Source organism: Aplidium turbinatum, chromosome 6 (genome assembly GCF_918807975.1).
Source record: "Aplidium turbinatum chromosome 6, kaAplTurb1.1, whole genome shotgun sequence".
Lineage (NCBI taxonomy): Eukaryota > Metazoa > Chordata > Ascidiacea > Aplousobranchia > Polyclinidae > Aplidium > Aplidium turbinatum.
Genome location: NC_137477.1, coordinates 10,013,639 through 10,039,562, shown reverse-complemented (window position 1 = coordinate 10,039,562; position 25,924 = coordinate 10,013,639). Strand labels below are relative to the sequence as shown.

The window sequence follows — 25,924 nt, the reverse complement described above, 5'->3', positions numbered from 1 at the left end:
CAATTCGCAAGACCGCAATGCAGTGTCATGGGTTGACTGTTGATCAGTTGATGAGCTTTGAAAAGTTAATATCTAGCACAAATCAGAAATTATAGCAGTATTTATTTAGCAGGTTAATAATTCTGAAAACTAAATAATTAGATTATTTCACACATTTATTCAAGCTCTTTTTGTTACCTTATTGCTTCTGCGAAACTTCATCCGCTTTTGGCTTATTCGCAACACTAGAAGGGTTACGTTTTTTTTGTAATTTACAAAATATTTTACTTGTTATGGGTTAGGCCTATATAAGAAGAGTGAAGTTGGTTTTAAAGTAATTTAAGGTTTTCAGTTGAAAGCAAGCTAGCAGTAAAGGGTAAAAAAAATGTAAAATTGGCAATTGACTCTTCTAATGTTGAAGGAACAACGGAGTTGCGTGTCCTATGCGACCTATAAGATCCTATCCACCTAATCCCTTCCTTCCTATTGGTCGGAATGGTCCGTTTCGGTGAGTCCGATTCGGTGAGTCCGATCCCTTAACGGGGGATTTTTTTATTTTTTTTAATTGTCCGGTACCGTAGCCTAATTATCATTGCCGTTTTAGGGTTAGGGGTCAGAGCAGTGGTTCCCAAACTTTTTCAGCTTGTGGCACACTAAAAAAATTATAAAACGCTGGCGGCACACTTACAAAAGAAGAAAAGTTATTTGAAAAAAAATTTTTTTAACGTGTTAATGCGATGAATGTGCTTGTTTATACGAACAGCCTACGACTGAAACGAGGTTGCATTGTTGACAAACAAACCTGCATTTGGTCGTCAATTCCAAGCAAAATGCATTGGAAAAAAGCTTCGTCGAGCGGTTACGTTTGAACAACGATTTCTCGTTTTGTAGATAACATATAAACGTGAAAGTTGTTAGGTGAATAAAGCAAGACATACTCTTTTAATTTGTGTTGGTTTGGTATTTTTATTGTAAAAATTGAATTGGCCGAGTGGTTAGCGCGTTGGGCTCGCAGTCGAGAGCCTGCATGTTCGACTCCAGCCACCCGCACTTGCTGTTGTTTCTCTGGGCAAGAAACTTTACGATAATTGCCTCTACCTAGTGATCGATTTCGAGTAATGGGTAGTACCAAATTTAAGTCATAAGTAGAGTAGACAACCGGAAACAGACATTGCCGTCGGCTGCATCGTGGGTCAGGACTCAGGCCCGCAACCAGGGGGGGGCATTGGGGGCATTTGCCCCCCCCGAAATTTTTTGAAAAATTTTTAAGCGTTCTATGCAGTATGAATTGTACTATACGTCGCACACGTACAGCCATACTGTAGAGTGTAGACCAGTGGTTCCCAACCTTTTTTGGTGTTGGGGCCGAGTTTCAAACTTCAGAGTACATATGGAGCCGCATGAAAACACTCAAGCAATTATAACGAAAATTTTAAAGCATGAAAGCATGTACCAACGAATAATAACACTAACAAGAAAAATAACACAGATCAATTTAATGTCCAACTTGGCATTGGCTTTGAGCCAAGTTTGTCAAAGCAAGGCGCAATTGCAGAGGATGCAGCAGCTGCTTGAGGTGGTCATCGGTCAACCGATTGCGATATTTAGTTTTGATTCTGATCATTTTGCTGAAAAGTGCTTCACATACGTAAGTTGATCCAAATACAGAGGCGTTTTTCTGGGCATTGGTTTTCATGTTGGGATACTTTCCCTCTGGAACTCGACTCCAAAATTCAAGTAGGTCTTCACTTTGAAATAATTGTTTGAGCTCGATATCTGACTGCATGTCTAGCAACTCGAACTGAAAATTATCAGGAGCAGTAGCCACATTAACTGCAATAGGATTTCCAAACATGTTCATCATTGGAAAAATAAATTCATTCCGTTGATGCGGCGGTTGAACTCATCAAGCAAGTTACTGATAAGTCTGCTGTATGCTTCAAATGATCCATTGGTTCGATGGTCAGATAGCGTTGGGAAATGTGTTGTAACACCACCTGCAAGCTGCGTTTTCTTTCAGATTTATTACTAACCTTGAACATATTTGCTTATTCCGTGCCGACTTAAGAGATTCCAACTTTCTTTTCCTTGATTCTCCTTGGTAGCCATTATATTTTGTAGAATGAGTTTTGTACTGCCTCTCAATGTTAAAAAATTTTACACTACTTATCACCACAAGACATAGCCTAGAAGGCAATGCGCTTTGTTGTCTACCTCAATTTGAAAATACTTTTCTTCCCAATAAGCGCTTTGAAAGACCCGATTCTCCTGCTGAAGAGTACGTGCTTTTTTTGAAGGCTGCTCTGACATAATTTTTGGCTGAATATACTAAAACTTAAGCGAATGGCTGATTATAATTATACCATCACAGATTTATAGCGGCAATAACTTACTGCTTTTCTCAGTCTGTTTTATAGGACCTACCAAAATTTTTACACGTTTTGAGGTGTGTTGAGCATCACACTATATCAACCTAATTATTTCACTTAATGGTTTATGATTCACAATAAGTAGACAATGGGCCATTCACAACAGTATAAAGTAGGCTACAAGGTGTTAGATGAAAAGTTCACTGACAGTGCAACCGCTACGACACCACGACAATGCAGTTTGTTAACAATTTTGACTTCGTAAACAATTTTGACAAGTCAAAAAATAATCGCCTAATTATTACAAATAGAGTTTTTATATTTTTTGCGGGATTTTCGGGGGTCAATGAGAGCCGCAAGAAGGCTAGCTTGGAGCCGCATGCGGCTCTAAGAGCCGCGGTTGGGAATCACTGGTGTAGACTATCGAAACCGAAAGTAGGCTACGCTGGTTGGAAGCTATGCTAACGATTTTGTTCGATAAATTAGGCTGGCATCCTTATTATCTGTTTCGTTAGCGTATACATAATGTCAGCATCCATCATCACCATAAAAAGCGTTTAAAAACAACTAAATAATTCGAGATCAAAAGCAGCTGCGATAGCGTGGTGAATAAGCTACTCAGTTGGGCTTCGGCATTTGTAAATCTGATTTTAAATGAATTCTTGATACTTGATAGGGATATTGTTAGTGTCTAGGTATCCCTGATTCTTGAAAGTGAAAGGCCAGCAAGTGCGATTGATGCGGTGTCAGCAATAGAATCCCAAAAAGAGTTTTATCCAAACATTTACAAACTCTTGATAATTTTGGCTACACTTCCAGTCACAATTGCTTGTGAAGAAAGAACATTTAACTGTCTACGACGCTTGAAAAGTTACCTTAGAAGCACTATGGGGCAGGACAGGCTTTCTGGACTAGCTCTCATGCAAATCCATCGTACTCAAATTCCAAGCGCGAAATTGGTGTTAAACGAACTTGCCAAATCAAGTAGAAAGTTAGACATTATGCTCTAAATTAAAATGTCATTTTGCATTTGCAAAGTCAATTTTTTGGGCCTACAAACATAAAAACTTGTTGAGCCAACAAAATGTTTCAGGATTGTAATTTGTAATTACCGTGTTGAGTTTATTCATATGTATCTGTTTGTTTATGTTGATGTAAATAGCCTATATGTTATTGATTAATTTATGACTCCAGTCGTGCCAATGCAGTTCGTAGCCTACAGATGTTGTATTTTATTTGTAATCGACTGAACACATTACTGTAATATCGTAATTTTCTTCCTTGGTTAGTCATAGCTAAATGAGAAAAGGTTACAAAGGCTAGTTTTCTTTAATGCTGTACTAAACAAAAACGTGATTGACATAAGTTATGACCACTGAACCGTAACATGGTAGTGCCACACACTCTATCAATGGGCGTGGACATTAACATAAAAATGTCACAATGCATCATTTTAATGTTTGTTCTTTGATAAAAATTAAATGCCCCCCCGAAATTATTTGCTGGTTGCGGGCCTGGGTCAGGTGTATGTCGGAAGGCGTACACCGATGCATAGCGCTCAAGTCCGCTTTCCCGCAATGCAGGACAAAGATAAACAAACAAACAAAACAAACAAACAATTGCTGAGAATTGGTACAAAATAGTAAAGTTTAAGTTAGCGCTAGATCAATATAATGCATACTTTAAACTTGCAATCAATGAATTCGGATAGATGCAGTATCGTACTTTTCAACGATGGTAAAATTTTTCCAACCCGCGCAGAAATGAGAAAGCTACAGCATATTTGGTGGAGGCACTATTCACCGATCACAGCAAACGGGTGGCGGCATATGACGAACAATGATCGAATCGCCCTGGCAATTAATTCATTCGGGTAGATGAAGCATCGTGCTTTCCAACGATCTAAGCAGAAATGAGAAAGCTGGAGGCACTACAAGCAGAAATGAGAAAGCTGGAGGTACTATTCCCTACAAGTATTTAAAAATCATTAGCCATTCCGCTTTTTCTTCTATTCCGCGTTTTTGCACCCTTCCCAAAAGTAGTTGCATTTTTTGCATGACGTCACACTTTTCATGACGTCACACATTTTCATGACGTCACTGACCAAGGAGGCTGATGCTTAACCAGCACCAAAAATATAGGCTAGTTACAGTTTTTCAAAAATTTCAAAAAGATTTGCGGCACACTTAAGAATCTGTGGCGGCACACTAGTGTGCCACGGCACACAGTTTGGGAATCACTGGGTTAGAGGTTAGGAAATCACCGAATAGTAGCAGACCCCCTATTGGTAGGCCTAAAGCTTTTTTTTTTAAAAGTTAGCATTTTATAATTTGTTGTACGGTAGGTTATTCAAAGTTTTGGGTTGTTGATTGTTTCAGAACAAAATTATTACCGTACAATTCAAGTGATATTTTATAAGCTTTTGACATGAATATAAAAGTACCCCCGGTATTTAAATTAAGTGAGTTCAAAGTACAGCAAGACCAATCACTTCCACAAGGTACTTTTGGAATTGTATGGGATGCATGGCATGAAAGACACAACAGAGTTGCTGTGAAGGTCATGCGCTATGCTGTTAAATTTGAGTAAGTATAATACAGTGGGTTGAATTGATTGCACCATGTTGCGCTAGAATATGTGTATTGCTTAATCTAGTGTCAAGCTTATAAACAGAAAGTTCATGACAATAGTTTTAGATGTAAACATTGTATTTAGAGATGTATCGATATCAGTGATATCGGTCATTTTTAAAGTATTAATATCTGCTAATTTTGGCTTAAATTAAAGCAAATAAAAATGCATACCGTATGATGTTGATTTGTTTGTTTGTTTGTTTATCTTTATCCTGCATTGCGGGAAAGCGGACTTGAGCGCTATGCATCGGTGTCCGCCTTCCGACGTACACCTGACCCACGCTGCAGCCGACGGCAATGTCTGTTTCCAGTTGTCTACTCTACTTATGACTTAAATTTGGTACTACCCATTACTCGAAATCGATCACTAGGTAGAGGCAATTATCGTTAAGTTTCTTGCCCAGAGAAACAACAGCAAGTGCGGGTGGCTGGAGTCGAACATGCAGGCTCTCGACTGCGAGCCCAACGCGCTAACCACTCGGCCACGGCTGATTTTTTGCAGTCAGCAAAAATATAGATTTTTTGAAGTAGTAACTAATGTCACACTGACGTAAAAAATTGACAACATGTCTAAATATTTGATATTTGCACACAACAGGTCAATTCAATTTATTTTTCATTGTTGATGCAAACATGTAGAGAACAGCAAAGTAAACACACGAATTTGCAGAGGTTAGCAGTAGCGCGCTACTTTTTTGGCGCTACTTTAGCGGCGCTACTTTTTTGGTAAAAGTAGCGGTAGCGGCGCTACTTTTTAGTTGGAGTAGCGGCTGCAGTAGCGGCGCTACTTTTATTCCAAAGTAGCGAGAGAGACGCTACTTTTTTTCAGTCGCACTCCCACTACCCTCTACTTTTTAATTTAGATTGAAAAAATGCTTGTTTTTTTCTGCAAAACTGGCGTGGTCAAGCAGCTATATAATCGGCTTGGTTGCAAAGTTTCGGTCTTTTCTAGCTGACGTCAACTTCTTTGGCGAATATCTCCATGTGATGAAGCCTATCTGCAAGGCTTTAGACATTCTCCAGGGCGAGTCCAAGGCATATTACGAAGTCTTGCTTCCAACCATCACAATTTGCGGGAAGAAGTTGACCGAGATCAGTGATCTTGTGACCTGTGAGGAGTTGAAAGTGAAAGTCCTTGAAGGGGTGAAGAAACGATTCAACAAGTGCTTCAACAACGTGAAATGCGTTACATGGCATCATGTCTTCATCCCTCCTTCAAGACGTCGTGGCTACAATTTCTGCACTACGTTTCCACGGATGATGCTGACGCACTGCGAGAAAAAGTCAAGACAGATGTAATTCGATTGTTGCGGAGACATCAAGCCAAGTTGATACCGAGAAGAGTGACACCAACACCAGTCATGACTCCGAGGATGTATTTTTTGGAGTGTTTGCGCCATCCTGTGAAACGTCAGTGCAGAAGGAAGCAACAATTGTGGACGCCTTTTTTTCGGACAAGAGCAAGTCATTGAGCTTTTCGAATACCGAGGAGTTAAAACATCTGTTCATTAAATACAACACCCCCATACCTTCCAATGCTGCGGTGGAGAGACTTTTCTCTGTTGGAAAAGATGTGCTTAAGCGGGCAGGACTTAGTGACTCTCATTTTGAAATGCTCGTGTTTTTGAAAGATGTGTATTGTGTACTGTGTAGGCTAACAATAAATTTCCCTTAGAATGTGTTTTCTATAACGACGCAAAAATGACCTTAAAAACGAATGATAACATTCGTTTTCAAGGCCATTTTTGCGTCGCTAGGGACTTGAGTGTTTCCTAGTGTCATTTTAAACAAAAGTAGCGGAAGAAGTAGCGGCAGCGCGCGCTGCAACCGCTACTTTGGCCCAAGTAGCGGTAGCGGGTAGCGCGCTACTTTAAAAGTAGCGGGTGCCCACCTCTGCAAATTTGGCACCAACAAAAGGGGAGAGATGGCAGAACCAAAAGGTTTAAAATATGTAAATACAGTGTTTGGATGTCACTGTTTTTAATTTGCACCGTCACCAAACCTAGAAAAGAGATGAAAAAGATAAAAAAAAATTTGTGAAAATATTACAAAAATAGGCTACAATTACAATGAACACTTGCCAGTGCAACAAGAGCGATTTTAACCACCAGCTGAATTAAACATAACAACTTGAAGACTTGCAACAAGGGCGAAAACAAAAATGGTTTAATCAGCAGTTTTGCGTTGTTCAACTCTTAGCTTGTGAAGGGAACTTTATTTCTTCAATATTTATCATAAATATGATTTTAAGGTTTATATGGGATCCGGTGATCAATAAAAAAAAAATAAGGTTGTCATGTTGAAGATGCAACAAGACCATTTACAGATTGGTGTAGTGATAATTTGTGGTCCCATTGCTTTCATTTTGATTTATTAGACTCATTTTTATTTATTTCTTTGAGACATTACGTGATGAAACAATGTGTGAATATGGTAATGATGGTAGATGTAGTAACGTCTACTTTACTCATCATCTACCTTTAAAACGAAAGAACAATTGTGTAATGCAGCATTTCAATGCAACATTTTGTAATCAGCATTCATGGATTTTTGTTCACCGCATACCAGGATATTTTCCAAATCTTTTCAAGATTAAACTTCAAAATTGCTAAAGTTTTTTTTGCATACCAACATTTCATTATACATATACTGATGTTAACTTAATCACACAACCAAAATAAGTTAAGAGCAATTAATTATCGTAGCCTACTCACACTGCCATGACATTCTTTGAGGTTGATGAGTTCATTACAAGCGGAGGTGAGCACCCGCTACTTCTAAAGTAGCGCGCTCCCGCTACTTGGGCCAAAGTAGCGCGCGTTACTGCTACCCGCTACCAATTTACAAAAGTAGCGCGCTACCCGCTACCGCTACTCGGGCCAAAGTAGCGTGCGCTACCGCTACTTTTGTCTAAAATGACACTAGGAAACACTCAAGTCCCTAGTGACACAAAAATGACCTTGAAAACGAATGTTATCATTCGTTTACACTGTCATTTTAACGTCGTTATAGAAAACATATTCTAATAGCAGTGGGCTATAAATGGGCAATTTTTTGTTTTGCTTGAGGGACAGTTTTTTTGTGTTCCATTTAGCCTATCAACATAAAATGACAAAATTTTTGGTCTGAGTTCTAAGAAAAAAGTGTGCAGGGCAAAAATTCAAAATGGCCGCCATTTTCCCCAAAAAATCACGTTTTTAGCCATAACTTGGTCATTTTGGGGTATTTTTACCTGGTTGTGGTGTCTTACTCTATGTTTGTGGGGTCAGGCAATCTGTTTAAGCAATAATAAGTAAGCTATAACTTTTACATGTAGAGTTATGATATAGTTTGACAAAATAACATACTTTTTTAAGTTTTTGGCAGCCGATTGTAGCATCGAATAGACAGCGATAGACACGTGTTTCGCCCATGAGGCTGGGCTCATCAGTATCGCACCGTATTCTTGCCACTTGAGTAATCGACCGCCGCTTTACCAGTCAGTTTAACTCTTATCTTTGTGGAAAGAAAGAGCCAACAAAACGAGTTTCTTCACATACTTTTTTAACTTACTTTGTGGTTTTTATTTCGATCATCAACAGACTACAAACTGTATGAAATTGTCCTGCCTTCAGCTAAATCTATATTATAAACAAATTCAAACACAAAAAGGCACTCTGTCAGGAAGTAGCAGGTGCAAATGCTTTTGTAAATAAGAAGCCCACAACAAAAGTAACTCTACACTTTGACACTTCACAGAGAAGTAGGATAGACGGTGATTGCCCCTGTCTCATCTTAAATTTCCGTGATGTTGATTACACTGAATGTAATAAGATGATCTCTTTACGTTCTCTCTTCTTTGCGTTTAAAGATAGAGACCAAATAGTTGCCCTTTTATGTTGAGACGACGATGAAGAGACTACAGGTAGCTGCCAATGACCCTCGCTGGGCTGCAGTATGTCTATGGGAGCAGATTGATGCCCTCATGACAAATGCCACAAGCAAAAATCTCAAGATTGAGATAGGTGTTGCAGAACAACTTGCATCAAAGCATGTGCCATATCATTTGCTTAGTAAGTCCCATACATATGAACGGTTTGATACAGACAATCTTACAGCTATAGCTGCTCTCGAAAACAAAATTAGTCTTCGTAAACTCATTGTAAAGATAGAGCCAGCATTGCAGGCCTACCTCCGGCAAAACAAATCTGTGGTTGAAACTGCTCTGGCAGCTCTTTTAAAGCTCGTAGCCCCTGAGGGAGATGGCAAGACAGCATCTTTAGCAGAACAGTTTGATTTGATTTTAGAGGAAACTGGAGTATATAGTATAAATCGTTTAGCCTCTACAAAGAGCGGCGTTTTACCCGATTGGATATCAGGTAGATGCAGTCTATGATTGCATTCCATATATGAAGCAGTTACTTGCCAAGACATTGCTAAATAATTTTGTTGGAGCTTGTGAAATTTACCTTGAGAATGATTTCATCATAGCAGGATTCAAAGCACTTGCAAATTTAACATGCCGAGTGACAATGCCCTTCCTTAACTGTGTAGAACGAGCAAACCAGGATTTGGTAATTGACATTCTTCCTCAGATCTGCAGTGACCTTCCTGAAAAAAGACACACCCTTCGGGACTACCATGTAGCATGGACACATGTGCAAATTCTTGGAGATATGTGCATCCAGGCTGGAAAAGGAGGAGAAGTGCAGTGCAAGCTTGAGTAATGGAGTGTTAATCTTAAAGGGGTATTAAAGGAAAAACCTGACTTGGCGATTTTCCACGTTCTTTGTGTTTAACATGCTACCATAAAACGATTTTCAATAAAATTTTGCCCCATTGTGGTCTGACCACCATTGTGCGCGTGCTTTTGTCAGAGCTTTCAAAATGAGATTGGCCTGAGCAACGAAGCGTGCGACTGTAAAGAACGTCATAAAGTCTACGTCATAAAGTCTAGCAATCAACCGATCACGCAATAATTGTTACTGCGGGCGATTTGACTGTAGGCTATGTATGTATTTACATCAAAACAGCACATTTTAACATCAAAACAGCAGACAGTTTGCTCAAAACATCAGATTGGTAACGTGGCTTTTGTTATTGCTGGACTTTATGACGTATTCTTGAGCTGTGTTTGCACGTTTTGGTCATTTTGAAGAAAATGAAAATAAATGAAACACTGGACTTTGGGCCTTGCCAGCGCCATTGAAAACAAATTTTTTTGGGTAATTGTTTTTGAAATGTATTCTTGAATGTTCAGTTTACTCATTTTAATGCTTAATTCCGGTTTGAAATTTTCCTTTAGTATGCCTTTAATGCTACTAGAGCAACTTCTTTCTATACACTGGTATCAGACCAACGAAAAACTTGAAAAAAACTGCCAACGAACAACTTGAATGCAGAGAGGTACTTGGCTAAGTTTGGTTATCTTGCTACACCATCGACCAAACACTCAAACAGAATGTTCACGGCAAAGAGAATCAAAGATGACCTTGTGCTATCAGAAAGACAAATCACTGAAGTTGAGCGGTCAACCACTACTATTCTCAAACAACTAGTTTAATGGAGGTGACCTGAAGCAACAAGCAAAAACAGAAGAAAAAGCTAAGGTTGAAAGAGAATTTACAAAAGAAAGTGACAGCCAGTGATTTTATTGACCAACTCTTTGTGAAATGTAAAAAAACATGGGGGGCCTTTTACATCTGTCCATGAAGTAAACACTCTTGTTTCTAAAAAAGCCACCTGAGCTAAAGACATTCTTAAGGCAAGAAATCTATTATGGGAGAGTCATCCACCAATACGATGCAGATGTCCGCAGAGATCTTTACCAGGTCAACCAGGTATCCCAAGAGGAGATGATTGAGAACTTCACTGTACTCCTTGGAGATGATTTCCAAGTTGAGGAAGCAGTGGTCTTCCCTTGTGAAGAGGAAATAGTGCAAACACTTACAGGAGCTAAAGAGGCAGAGGGTCGGGATAAGGAAGGTCTGGTGTTCCAGCCAAACCAATCACATGCCGTCATATAGGATGTGGGAAAAAACAAAAGTTGGTACTTTGGGTTTTACCTCAACGATAATGGGGATGGAACATCTGACGTGTGCTGGCACTGGAGATGAAACTTGGCAGCGACCACCTGGCACTGATGACATTCAGGACACCATGGAGCAACAGATTGTCAATGTGACAGTTTCAGGAACTTCAGTCTTTTCTCTAAGAGAACCATGTTACATTTTAAACAATGCCCCTGAAATTGAAACTGTGTTTAAAGAAATAACCCAATAAAGGTGAAAAAACGTTAAATTAGTATTAAGTCAACTTCCAATTGTCAGTGACTTTTCTGATATGCACTAACAGATTGCCTGACCCCATAAACATAGGGTTGGACACCAGAATCAGTGAAAACAACCACAAAATAGTGAAGTATGGCTAAAAATCTGATTTTTTATGGAAAATAGCGACCAATTTGGATTTTTGCTCTGCACACTTTTTTGTTGGATACAATATCAAAAATTTTGTCATTTTATGTTGAGATAGGTTAAATAGGATAGAAAAAAACTGTCCCCAGTGAAAAATAACAAAAAAAGTATTTTTGACCCATGTATAGCCCACTCCTAATTCTAAGGGAAATTTATTGTTACGCATCTTTCAAAAACACGAGCATTTCAAAATGAGAGTCACTAAGTCCTGCCCGCTTAAGCACATCTTTTCCAACAGAGAAAAGTCTCTCCACCGCAGCACTGGAAGGAATGGGGGTGTTGTATTTAATGAACAGATGTTTTAACTCCTCGGTATTCGAAAAGCTCAATGACTTGCTCTTGTCCGAAAAAAAGGCGTCCACAATTTAGTCAGGTTCGTTATGTAATTTCGTTCAAATTTTTTGGAGATTAGCAAACTTATACATTTTCGGAAAGCTTAGACCATGAGGAATCCGAAAAACGTGATTACATTTGCAGAGATGTCCGCATGACCGCCATTTTGAATTTTCAAAATGGCCGCCGCAAAATATATATTTTGATATATCTCGGCTCCTAATAAACTTAGAAACTTTATCAAACATGCTAATTCTATGTTTTAAGGGTCAAGAAATCCATTAGAAGCATACTTAGATACTAAGCGTTTACCACTTTGCAATTATCCGCCATATTGGTTTTCAAAATGGCCGCCGAAATTATATTTCGTTACATTACTACTTACATACAGTGTTACGTCGTATTTGTCCGCCTACAAAAAAGCATTTGTCCGTAATTAAGTATAAAACATGAAAATAATGAAATGAAAAAGTATTTATTTGTATTTGTTGTCCACGTACTGGAAAGGCAACACACATGGAACAATCACTGCAGTGTATCAGAAAGCAAATGTTCCAGGAGAACTAGTCGCACCAAAGCTCGAACTTACTGCAGCTAAGAACTTATCAATCCTTCCATATCATGTGCCCATTAAGCCATGTGCCAAGCGAAAACCAGAACTTGACAACAGAGCGCGAAGGTTTGAGGCCAACACAACAGGTGTTGCTCAGTCATATGAACTGACCCAGTTAGAGTGGGTCACAGCATCTACTTTGTCCAGAGCAAGAGAAAATGATGAACAGAGCAAGATCCCCGAATGGGTAGGATACAAGTCACTCATCTCATCTTGCCAACCACTCACTCACGTTGGTGCACTGCCCCTGCTACCTGAAGTTGCCACAAGTGGCCTAATTTGCTGACTGTGGCCTAATTTGCTGACTGGTGACTGTGATTCTACAAGTATTCAAGCTGAAGACGTTAGTCGTTGGTCAGGGGTACCCAACTGTGATAACCTTCGACATGGCCCTCTACGAAAAGGCAATGCAGTTGCTAGACGCATGTGTCGACCTGAAAAGAATATTTGTTTCCTGACTGTGTTAGCTGCATGCTGTGATGGCTGCACTAAGAGCTTTCGGAACTTCCATAGAGAACTCTGGGATTGATGATGCCTGGATCGAAGCCGGTGTGTATAGATCTGCGATCACAAGACAAATTCTCAAGTGTGCGCACTACAAGAGAACTCTTCGTGCACACATCCACACTTACATAGCTTTGTAAAACTGGCCTTGGATCATTTTTCACAAAGAAGCCACATCTGAAGATTATCTGCTCAAGATCAGCAGATAAGGTCCAGGAGGCATGTACATCGTTATCTGATAACAGAAACATTACTCTTGAATCCATCTCTACTGCTCATGACCATCTGGAACGAATCCTCATAGATGAAGATGTGGTGCAGCAATCGAAAGCATGGGAAACGGAGAAGTTCTCTAATGCGATGTTCAAGTCAATGATGAACTATGTTCACCGTGTGGAAGCGGTCTTATTCTTAGTGGAAGCATCCCGAAATGCAGATCTCAATCTCCATTTGCAAACTGGTGAGGAGCTGAATAAGCCCTAGATCGGATAAAGTACAAGCGCCTTTGGCCACGGTATATTGCAGATATGCATGACCTGAAGATCAATCACCCAAGGTGTGAACTTCAAGAAGGCAATGTGTCTGTTACAGGCCTCGAAATTCGTTTTTGTTGACGGCGGACAAACGTGTCCGGTCTGAGCAGCTATCTCGGCGGACAAATTAAGTCTCACGGCGGACACACGAGTTTTAGCGTCGATCGTCATGCTTAATCAGTTTATCTTGATAATTCTTCGCCATTTGAAAAGACCAACGACGTGCGTTTGAAGAGTTGGTCACAGCGGTAAACCATAATCTCTTCTTGGGAAAATTTTAACATAAAGTTCCCGAATCCGTTCGTCTGTATATAATGACCGAAGAAACACACACTTGAACTTCTTTTCAAACAGTGTATTTCTGTAAAATTAGCCCACGGCTACCGAAAACGAGGGGGTGCAACGCCTACACCACTTAAACTGTCACTACACAACAGATTACTTGGATAAAAGACGGAACCTTTGTCCAGCTAGCAAGCACTAAGCCAACAGTTAAATGTGCGGCCAACTTTCAAACAATCATTTTACGAATGACCAAAATAGATAGCAATATCTCAAATTCACGTATGCAGTACTGTGACGCAATAATGAAAGACAATTATGAAGTCATTCCAACAGGTGTTTAAAGCTGATGTAATATTTCCTGTTTAAACAGGCCCAAACAGGTCTGACAGGTTTGACACAATTCTTATGAACGATGGTGCAATTTTGGCACATTTTCTAGCAACTTCCATGACGTAATATTCAGTAGACTTGAACGGTTTTTATATGACGTTTGATTTGTACAGAGATTGGCCGTAACAAGAGTCAAAGCGCCGCGTAGCTGCTTAATACGCCGCATATCTGATTAACTTCTCCGAACGAGGTTGTGTAGCTTCTTGCGTCACAATACTCTGGACACGAGTCGGAAAACTTCTACACTAACGCTACTATTTTCTGCTGTGCAAAGTTTCACTAGGATTTTTTTCTTTAAGTTTATTTTTGCGTGTCATGTGAGCGAAAGTGAATTTTCCCTGGACCTTTTTTTTTCTTACTGTACGTAATACCAAAAATTTTGCTGCATCTTGCTGTAATAGCCTACTCGTATAATCTAATTTTGTAACCAACCTTGGCTTATCAATATTACTCGATCAAAGCCAGACATTGTGACGGAAGACTTGAACTAAGTTGCGCGTGATTGCTGTAGAAAAATCGTACCGTACTCCTATCGATTCTTAGCGAAGTATTAACCTTTGTTACGCTGATTCGATGTCATCAATCGTTGAAGCAACGTAAAAATCGAAAGTTTTCCTGCTTGAATGGAAGCTGAGGATATCGTACAGTATTTTAATTTTCTAGATGCGCGCTAGAATGCGCGAGAAATTATATTCTCGCAAGTCGCAACAATTGTTCGACGTTCGTGCTAGTAATAAAATTGAACATAAAATTGAGCTATGCAATGACGATTTGTATCGCTAGTTCCTATATTATTTCTCGGCGGACAAATATGACCGATCTAGATGGTACTTCCCGCGGACATCACATGCTGTGACGGCGGACATGACCGCCGTGTCCGCCGTGAATTTCGAGGCCTGCTGTTACCAAGGGTGAGATCCCATTTGTGTCCATTGGTGCAGATCGTGATTGCGAGCAGTTCAACAAGATGATGAAAGTCCGCTCTGGACTAATTGGCATTTCTAACAACATGAATACCCGACAACGGTTTTTCCTGGCTGCACCAAAGATATCGCGCCTCTCAGAAAAGTTCAAAGAGCGGTTTGGAGACGCTTCTTCCAAAAAAAGTCATCCCTGCCTGAAGTACAACCAGTCATTGGCAGGAAAGAGCATGAAGCTGTTGACAAGATAAAAGCTACCATACTGAGTCACGGAAATCCATTCGCAGTTGAAGGTGATGAGTTGTATAGAAGTCAGAAAAGTTCAAGAAAAGTTGTATAGAAGTCAGAAAAGTTCAGTCAGAGTTGTAAAGAAGTCAGAAAAGTTCAAAGAGCAGTTTGGAGACGCTTGATGAGGTGATGAGTTGTACTTTTCAAAACAGTGTACTTTTCAAGTTTCTGACTTCTTTATAACTTCATCACACACGCATGTGTTCCACAAGAAAATGTCAAACAGATCGTGACCGTCGATGAGCAGGGACAACAACTTTACAAAGAGTATGTTGCAGAACGCATTATTGGTGATGTCAGCTTATGGGCACCAGTTAAGAAGCAGAACAACCCCATGTACATGTCAAGAAACAACTAGGAAACAGTCAAGGTTCGTGACAAGTCGGTCGATCTGAAAGAAACAAAAGATCTCTACGGGCGCTTCATGGTCATATCCAGATCAAGCCGGGACATTGACCAGAAGAACGCTATCGGTAACTATGAGTTCACCCTCACACCGAGAGCACTATTCGCTCCAGATGAATCAGTTCTACCATGCACTGATAAAGCAAACTCATCTATTGTCTGCAGCATCTGGTTGAAACTGATGGAACAGAACATGATGCGCATGAACCAGCATCGGGTGGACAGAGAGTTGACACTGCTAATGCAGAACTGTTACCATCGGCATCGCACATGAGTCAGAAAATTGCCATTGTCAATAGCATGGTGGCCGTCCAGAAGATGACAAAGAATACCGGGCCATCACAAAAGTCAAAGATCTTAGCCAACACTTCAATGACAGGCTCATGACGTTGACAGCAGAGTTTGACGAGATTATTCTGGTGTTCGACAAGTACAAGTCTAACTCTTTGCAACATAAAACTAGAGCAAGACGACGAAAAGACAAAGATCCCGTCTAATACCAAATCATGGATGACACCAGAATCAAGCACAACATACCACTGAGTAGGTTCCTGTCCCATGACCAAACGAAAGCAGATTTGACACAGTATCTTGCTGAAGAAGTAATCGGATACAACAAGCATTCTCCAAAGCTGGTGATAACTTCAGCGTCAGGCCACACCAAAAGCAATCAAAACATCACGTTTGAAGTGAACAATCACGAAGAAGCTGACACCTCAGGCCTCGAAATTCGTTTTTGTTGACGGCGGACAAACGTGTCCGGTCTGAGCAGCTATCTCGGCGGACAAATTAAGTCTCACGGCGGACACACCAGTTTTAGCGTTGATCGTCATGTCATCAGACCAACGATGTGCGCTCGAAGAGTCAAAGCGCCGTGTAGATGCTTAATACGACGCATAACTGACTAACTTTCACCGAACGAGGTCGTGTGGCTTCTTGCGTCACAATGCTCTGGGCACGAGTCGGAAAACTTCTACACTAATGTCACTATTTTCTGCTGTGCAAAGTTTCATTGGGATTTTTTCTTTAGGTTTATTTTTGCGTGTCTTGTGAGCGAAATTTACTTTTCCTTGGGCGTTTTCTTTGTTACTGTAATACCAAAACTTAGCAAATTTTGCTGCATCTTGCTGTAATATAGCCTACTCGTATAATCTAATTTTGTAACCAACCTTGCGTGTTATCAATATTACTCGATCAAAGCCAGATATTGTGACGTAAGACTTGAACTAAGTTGCATGTGATTGGTGTAGTGTAGAAGTACTGGTATTCCCATCGATTCTTAGCGAAGAATTCGCCTTTGTTACGCTGATTCAATCTTATCAATCGTTGAAGCAACGTAAAACTCGAAAGTTTTCCTTCTTGAATGGAAGCTAGGGGATACAGTATTCACATTTTCTAGATGCGTGGGAAATTATATTCTTGCAACAATTGTTTGTGCTATGCAATGACGATTTGTATCCGTAGTTCCTGTGTTATTTCTCGGCGGACAAATATGACCGATCTAGATGGTACTTCCCGCGGACATCACATGCTGTGACGGCGGACATGTCCGCCGTGAATTTCGAGGCCTGCACCTTGATGATCTACCTCGCAGCATCCGCATCACAGCGGAGTCTTGGTGCGCAGTTAGTTTTCTTCAGTCTGGGCACAGACGTTGTTGTCCTTGCTGTTGCAAACTACGACCAACTCTGCAAACATTCGTCCATTTCCATGCCAGCAGGTACACTGGTGATCGAACCAATATGGAGAGCTCTAGGACAAGAGAAGGCAGAAGCATTACCCGTATTCCATACTTGCAGTGGAGCTGACAATGTTGGCAGATTCTCAGGATTGGATAAAACCAAGTGGTTCCAACAGTACTTGAAGGCAGGAATGGAAAGAATCAGTGCACTAATACACTTACCTGAGGACAGCACACTATCTCAGAATGTGAAAGAAATGCTGGCCAACTTTGTCTGCACGATGTACTGCCCGAAGGGTGTCCACATAAACAACAATCCAGAACTGAGATGGCACCTGTTTTGCAAGAACTTGGCGGAGAATCAAAACTTGCCTCCAACAGTTGGTGCATTAGAGGAGCACGTTGAACGCGTACGAATTCAGAGTTGTGTCTGGTGCCACGCCACAGTCATGTGGCAACAGCTCCTTGATCCACTTCGGCATGCCTACTATCAGCATGAAAGTGCACTGGGATTTCACCTATCATCACAAAGATTGTACCTGCACCACAAGCCAGTTATTCAGCTAGACCGATGCCCATGCAAAACCAACTGCTCAACCCAGAGATGTTCGTGTCGAAGGAACAACTTGACCTGCACCGACTTGTGCCTGTGTGGGACAGACTGCGAAAATGACGTTGACTGTAATGCTAGAAATAACACTCAAGACAGCTGTTGAAAAATGTTTGTCCAAAATATTACAGTGGCGTGCAGGCTTGCTTCTAATGAATTCCTTAGTCAACATAACTTAGCACTAGCATGTTGAATGAAGTCTATATCTCAACTAGTAAGTAGTAATGTAACGAAATATAATTTCGGCGGCCATTTTGAAAACCAATATGGCGGATAATTGCAAGTGGTTAACGCTTAGTATCTAGGTATGCTTCTAATGGATTTCTTGACCCTTAAAACATAGAATTAGCATGTTTGATAAAGTTTCTAAGTTTATTGGGAGCCGTGATATATCAAAATATATATTTTGCGGCGGCCATTTTGAAAACTCAAAATGGCGGCCATGCGGACATCTCTGCAAATGTAATCAACGTTTTTCGGATTCCTCATGATCTAAGCTTTCCGAAAATGTATAGGTTTGCTAATCTCCAAAAAATTTGAACGAAACTCTTTTTTTTGACATAGTGAACCTGACTAATTGCTGCTTCCTTCTGCACTGACGTTTCACGGGATGGCGCAAACACTCCAAAAAAACATCCTCGGAGTCATGACTGGTGTTGGTGTCACTCTTCTCGGTATCAACCTGGCTGATGTCTCCGCAACAGTCAAATTACATCTGTCTTGACTTTTTCTTGCAGTGCGTCAGCATCATCCGTGGAAGCGTAGTGCAGAAATTGTAGCCATGACGTCTTGAAGGAGGGATGAAGATATGATGCCATAACGCATTTCATGTTGTTGAAGCACTTGTTGAATCGTTTCTTCACCCCTTCAAGGACTTTCACTTTCAACTCCTCACAGGTCACAAGATCACTGATCTCGGTCAACTTCTTCCCGCAAATTGTGATGGTATGAAGCAAGACTCCGTAATACGCCTGGGACTCGCCCTGGAGAATGTCTAAAGCCTGGCAGATAGGCTTCATCACACGGAGATATTTGCCGAAGAAGTTGACGTCAGCTAAAAAAGACCGAAACTTTGCTACCAAACCGATTATATAGCTGCTTGACCACGCCAGTATTGCAAAAAAACAAGCATTTTGTTTCAATTTAAATTAAAAAGTAGAGGGTAGTGGGAGTGCGACTGAAAAAAAGTAGCGCCTCTCCCGCTACTTTGGAAAAAAAGTAGCGCCGCTACTGCAGCCGCTACTCCAACTATAAAGTAGCGCCGCTACCGCTACTTTTACCAAAAAAGTAGCGAGCTACTGCCCACCTCTGATTACAAGTAATGGTTAAAATTAAATTACAAACTGGTAGAACCAACCCCTTAAACATGACCTAATCACATAGTTTTTTTTCTTTAACCGTCTATCGCTGTAGAAACGATACATTCGCTGTAACATTATACATTTTTGCTGCCTGAGTACTGGGCAGTCTTAGCCTAGCAAAAGTTTTAACCAAACAACAAACAAGTGCCCTCGAATAGCTTTTGTGTGACTACGATGGACTACAGAAAGGACTTCGTTAAAATTTTATATTTTATACTCAATTATTGCAGTCTATTTTGAGAGTTTGTGCAAACCCTTTATTAATTTTTTAGAAAACCCAATTATGATGTTTGTTTCTTTCCTTTATACCCCAGTCCTCAATCATTGCATTTTATTACTAGACACTACCTAAGTTAGATCAAATACAAGTTGAACAGAAAGTCCTTGGACCAACTTATAAAAGATTTATTAATAGAAAAGAAGTAAAATTTCATCAAAAGGTATCACAATGAGAGCTTACAATACTAGGAATAATTTTTTTTTATATCTTTTCAATATGACCGCCCTTCACTTGAATAGCTCTCTTAATTCTTTGCTGGAAGTTTTCAACCGAGGCACATAGCTCATCCTGGGGTATTTTGGCCCATTCCCGCAAGAGTGATGCTTCAGAGCATCAACACTTGGGTGAGCAACAGAACAGGCTTTAGCCTCCAATAACAATCACACACAAAAGTCCATGGGATTCAAATCAGGCGATGAGGAGGCCACATTTCCTTGCTCCAGAATCTTGGAAGTTGACGTGAGCACCAGCCCTGGGTCTTTCTTGAAGTGTGGGGTGGTGCACCAACTTGTTGGAATGTGAGGGACTGATCTTTGTAGTGTTTTTTTCATTTCTTCCAGGGCTGCAATCAAAATATCGTTGATAGTGGCTAGTGCTCAATCGCAAAGCCCGAGGTTGAACCATAACTACTCGGTCTTCTTATAAATGCTTCACAAAACTGTGTGTTCATTCACTGAACTGTTCTGGCATACATTACATGTTTGTCAATCAAACCAACTATGCTGCTCTATACTAAAAAGCAGCATTAAAAACGTTAAGGTATAGCGTTCGTTGTGTTTTGAAAAGGATTTAAAGTTCGGTAGTGCTTTTGTAAGCTGATAAAGTGTTGGTATGATATTTGTCTTCTTATTTTTTTAGAGATTTTAAAAAAGAAGTTGAGGTTATGCTAAAAGCAAGTGAAGAGTTTTGCGGTGTTCCAACATATGGAATGATTTGCCAAAATATTTCCAACAACTTACCTTGTTATGCAATTGTTTCTAAGTTTATGCCTTGCGGGACATTAAATGACTTAATACATATGCACAAGGTGAGTTGTATGAATATATACTTACAATTTGGGTAGAGAGGTAACTCTTTTAAACCATAAACAGACATAACTCAGCAACAACACTACATTTAACATTATAAAAACAAAAAACAAAAAGCGAACGTTTTCGGCTAGTCATATAGCCCTTTTCAAGCCTATAAGAAAATACATTATTAAAAGAAATGCTAAAGAATCATATAGTATCACAGCAAAAATATGGTCAAAGCTAAACATTTGAGAAACTGCCTCGCTCACACAAAATGATAACTGAAAATTACACAGCACAACGGGTCAAGTATTTCAGAGGTAAAATTAATTGATTGTTCAGACAATCAATCAATGTTTAGCTTTGACCATATTTTTGCTGTGATACTATATGATTCTTTAGCATTTCTTTTAATAATGTATTTTCTTATAGGCTTGAAAAGGGCTATATGACTAGCCGAAAACGTTCGCTTTTTGTTTTTTGTTTTTATAATGTTAAATGTAGTGTTGTTGCTGAGTTATGTCTGTTTATGGAATATATACTTAAGAAACAAATAATTGATGAGATTTATGTCGGCTTTAAACTAAACTATTGCTTGTCCCATGTATATATATATGTTTTTAAACCTTTCTTACAATTTTTAGTTTTTGTAAATAACTGATCGGAATTCTTTGTCTAGCGAATGTCAAGTGTCCACACTATTTTGCACTCATAGCATGCATTTGGTATATATATATCTAGTTTAGGTAATACAAATTGTTTGTTCTCCCAGTTTATTCCTTCTTGCGTCTCGTCATCTCAATAATTGCATTTAAGTGTCATGCCAAAACTTCCAGTACAGCGTGTTTAAGTATTCATACGTATTAGGGTGATTCATAAATTGAAATTTTTTTTAATTCAATGGGGCACCCTCTTGTATCGTGTCAATACCTGAAAAAATAATCCTGTCAAATTTTTAGAGCAATTGAAAGCATTTTTAAGGTTGCTACCGACTTTGAAAGCTGCACATAATACACACATGGGTCATTCCCTGTCAACTCAACATGGTGTGCAAGCTCGACCTTCTTAGATTTTCTTGAAATTCACACTAAAGTTTCATATTGATGTATAATGAAAAAAAAAAAAATTTTAGCTCATTATCTCAAGACGTTTATAAATTACAGCCCTTCAAAGTCACCAAAGTCCCTCAAAATGCGTTCGCATGTACATTTTCCTCCATGTTTGGGTCTTCATAACTTTTAATCTAAAGCATTTACAAAGCTGAAATTTGGTATTCTGGTTAAGAAGCAGCCCTAGTTTTCATATCTACCATCAAAATTGCTAATTTCAAATTAGTTTTAGATATAGAACCTTTCAAAAATTGAAATTTTTTATATTTGAAAAAAAATTATCAAGTTTTGATGTCCGCTATCTCCCAAACCAATAGTCACAGAACTACATCATCATAATCCATCGTCGGTTTGTTCCCCACTAGTGGGGGTGGCCGATTGTTTCCGCGCAACAATTGTCTTAATCCCTTTTCTCCATTTCACCCTGTCCCTTGCATCTTCCTCCTTCAGTCCGACTTTTTTAAACTCATCCTTCACTTGTTGTTTCCACGTTCTTCTTGGACGACCGCGTTTCCTCTTCCCATCCACCTTTAGATCTAGTGCCTTTCTAAGAAAACTTCCTTCCTCCCTCCTTATCACATGTCCATACCATCTTACTCCATTTGCCCTTGCCAGTTGGTCTATGGTCTCTCTCATCTCAACTACAAATGTGAAATTTGAGACTCATCTTCAACCAAACAAATGTGAAATTATTGAAGTTTGGAGGGTGCAAAGATGTAGCCCGAACCATCTTTACACCCTCTAAACTTCAATAATTTCACATTTGTTTGGTATCAGCCTTATGGGGGTTAATTATCAACTAGTATAGATTAATGCTATGCAAAATGGTAGTTCAATGACTATTGGTTTGGGAGATAGCGGACATCAAAAATTGATAAAAAATTTTCAAATGTAAAAAAATTTCAATTTTTGAAAGGTTCTGTATCCAAAACTAATTGGAAATTAGCAATTTTGGTAGTAGATATGAAAACTAGGGCTGCTTCTTAATCAGAATACCAAATTTCAGCTTTGTGAATGCTTTAGATTAAAAGTTATGAAGACCCAAACATGGAGGAAAATTTACATGCGAACGCATTTTGAGGGACCTTGGTGACTTTGAAGGGCTGTAATTTCTAAACGTCTTGAGATAATAAGCTGAAAGTTTTTTTTGTGTTCATTATACATCAATATGAAGCTTTAGTGTGAATTTCAAGAAAATCTAAGAGGGTCGAGCTTGCACACCATGTTGAGTTGACATGGAATTGACCCATTTGTGTATTATGTGCAGCTTTCAAAGTCGGTAGCAACCTTAAAAATGCTTTCGATTGCCCTAAAAATTTGACAGGATTATTTTTTCAGGTATTGACACGATACAAGAGGGTGCCCCATTGAATTAAAAAAAAAAGAAATTTAAGAATCACCCTAAATTACGTATATTCAACTTCCAGTATAGCGTGTTTATGTTTATAGAATGAAAATATTTCTTTTGTTAAAATCTATTTTAGATACATTTACCCCGATGTCTGTCTTATCGAATGCTGCATGATATAAGTGATGCTATGAAAAAACTACATACCATTTACCCTGACCAAAGATTGTTACATTGTGATCTGAAGCCATCCAACATATTACTTGACGAAAATTTGCAAGCAAAGGTACTGTAGGCTCTTTGGTTCCTGGTGGAAAAATTTTAATGCAAACTTTTTGTTACTGGATTTATCATTTTTTGCGTATTAATTCACATTTTCTCATGAGATATATATTATATACGTTTGTTAAAGCATTTGCTTAACAGTTTTGGTAAAGGGGTGACTGTTGACTTTAATGTATTATGTTATTAAATGCCGTGTTGTTGCTTGGTTTTATTTGTGTATTTTCTTAACGTTAATGATAGTATAATATATTTTTGAACTGGTCGTATTTATTATAATCGTCATGTGGTGGGTGTAGTTAAATTTTATAAAAAAAATGCTTGAATTCAAACATTTGATTTTGAATATCTGTCATTGTGGCAATGTACTTCATAATTATATAAACTCAAAGCTCCAGCCTGATACTTCCATTATGACGTGTGCAAGTGTGCCTTTCTTATTTTTTGATGTTGTTTACAGTAGCCTAGTTGTTTTGTTGTTTCTGTTTTGCATGGCGTCCATTCACCTCGAGAGAAACCACGAGGGTTGCATTCATTGAATGATGATTAATTGATTATGTGCTTGATGTAATAGATATACATTGACCAATGACCATCATGGTTTTCCAAACCTCTATTTATCTACGTTTGTTTGAAATCATTCGTTTATCTACTAAATGTTGACTGCGCTTCAGCATAAGTTCTATGTAAGCAGATGTACTTTTATGGTGCTGTAGATTTCCGACTTCGGAGCCTCTCGCTTGTCCACTTACACTCAAAATCGTCGTCTGGAAGGCCCAGACCCTTCTCCTGTTTATACAATTAGCTACTGTGCCCCAGAGTTTTTCGATAGACTGGCCCGATCATCGAAGTCTGATGTGTTCAGGTATAGAAAATTTGCATTCTACTGCGCTTGTAATAAGCCACACATTTTTATAATTCTTGTACACATTAGACCTGTTCAAAGTAATAACTTTTTTCTACTCGTTTTTGTTTGTAGTAATTTTATTTTGTTGTGAGTTTAAAACGAATACCAAAGGAGTGAAAATCTTATTAGCGCATAAAATGCAATGAAATTCAAAACATTTACTAAAACTAATATAAGGTCACTGCATGGACTTTAATAATTTTATGCAGTGTATATAAATTACAGTGGGATTTACCAATTCTGGGTTAACATGTCGCTATTGTCGCTGGTACTTTCACAACTACCGGTACTTAATTAAATTGTAACATTTTTTTATGTTTTAGTTTTGCTACCATGGTTTGGGAAGTATTGACAACTCGAATGCCATTTGAAGGTTAGTGGTTTCAGGAAGCAATTTACAAATATTCTCAAATTTTAACACAATGGACAGATGTATTGATACAATTGTTTAGATTTAACATTTTTTTATGAGGTTAATAGAACATTAGTGTATTTTATAAGCCATGTATACGTGATGATTCGATATGAATAAGAAGAACAGAGCCCGAAATGCAGAAACTAACCATGAAGTTTAGCCAAAGTTTTAAAAACTAAATTAGTTTTCATGTTAAATTTTGAAAGAACTATATTATATAACCTAAGATTTATTTAAGCTGAAAACAGTTTAGTTTATAAAACACTTGCTAAATCACGCGTTTACTGTTAGTTGTAAAGTTAGAGCATTTTGGGTTTTATTTACATTCACATTAACATATATTATAATATTTATATGGCGTAACACTGGATAAGACCATATCCTATAACTTATAAGACACATCTACTAAAACTTAAGAATAAATTAAAAGCTTGGAAACTCAAACTGGAGAGCAGATCAGCACACACAGACAACAGACAGCACTGGCTCTATGCTATTCAACTGCAGAATACTGTGCCAGTATGGTCCAGGTCAATTCATACTACAGTGACTGACTTTGAACTAAACGAAGCATGTAGAATCATAACTGGTATCCTCCGCCCAACACCAACTTAATCTCAAGAATTAGCCAAAAAAATGCAAAATTACATCAACTGAACGCAATTAGATTGCTGAACAAAGAAATTCCAGGTCAGAAAGCGCCGAAATCCCGGTCAAATACTCGCAACTCCAAATCGTAAACAAGGTATTATCACAGTTCTGCGTGCAAAATTGGCAACTGGGATGCCAATCAGGGTATTTGTGCTCAGTTCTTGTGTAACGCTTTTGTTGGGCTGCTTGCACGCATTTCATGGATGATGAATAACGTAATTGTGACGTAAAAAAAAAGGTACATACCGAATTCTATTTAAGATTCGAATCCTCTATTCTAAATGGCCCATCTCTAATTAAGGAGCCCTTAAAAATTGAGATATTGGGCTAAAATTGTAGGCTACACCTGCAGTTTTTTCACCAATAGACACCACATGGAAGGTGGGAGCAAAGAACTTGAAGCGTCGACCCAAAAATGGAATACCCTAGTGGTCAACTTCTAGAGCTTAGCAAGAATTAAGATTTATTCTCGTTTCAATTCACAATCGATCGATTCAATTCACGTTTCAATCCAAAACGTGCTAGCCTAAATTCAACTAATATATATGCCTCAATAAAAG

The 25,924-nt window shown here is 39.0% G+C and overlaps 1 protein-coding gene across 2 annotated transcripts in view; it reads left to right on the top strand.

The window, feature by feature from the left end:
* Positions 1-349: 349 nt before the first annotated feature.
* LOC145772716 (receptor-interacting serine/threonine-protein kinase 2-like) overlaps positions 350-25,924 on the top strand; it is a 35,684-nt gene continuing 10,109 nt past the window's right edge. Inside the window, exons 1-5 of one of the 2 annotated variants that reach the window (XM_082584590.1) lie at positions 350-501; positions 20,498-20,666; positions 23,246-23,395; positions 24,108-24,256; positions 24,622-24,671. In XM_082584590.1, the coding sequence (XP_082440716.1) occupies positions 20,523-20,666; positions 23,246-23,395; positions 24,108-24,256; positions 24,622-24,671 (493 nt within the window). In that variant the 5' untranslated portion in view covers positions 350-501; positions 20,498-20,522. Of the gene's footprint in view, positions 502-4,735; positions 4,934-20,497; positions 20,667-23,245; positions 23,396-24,107; positions 24,257-24,621; positions 24,672-25,924 lie in introns of those variants that run through there. The other variant, XM_082584588.1, reaches the window with a different exon arrangement.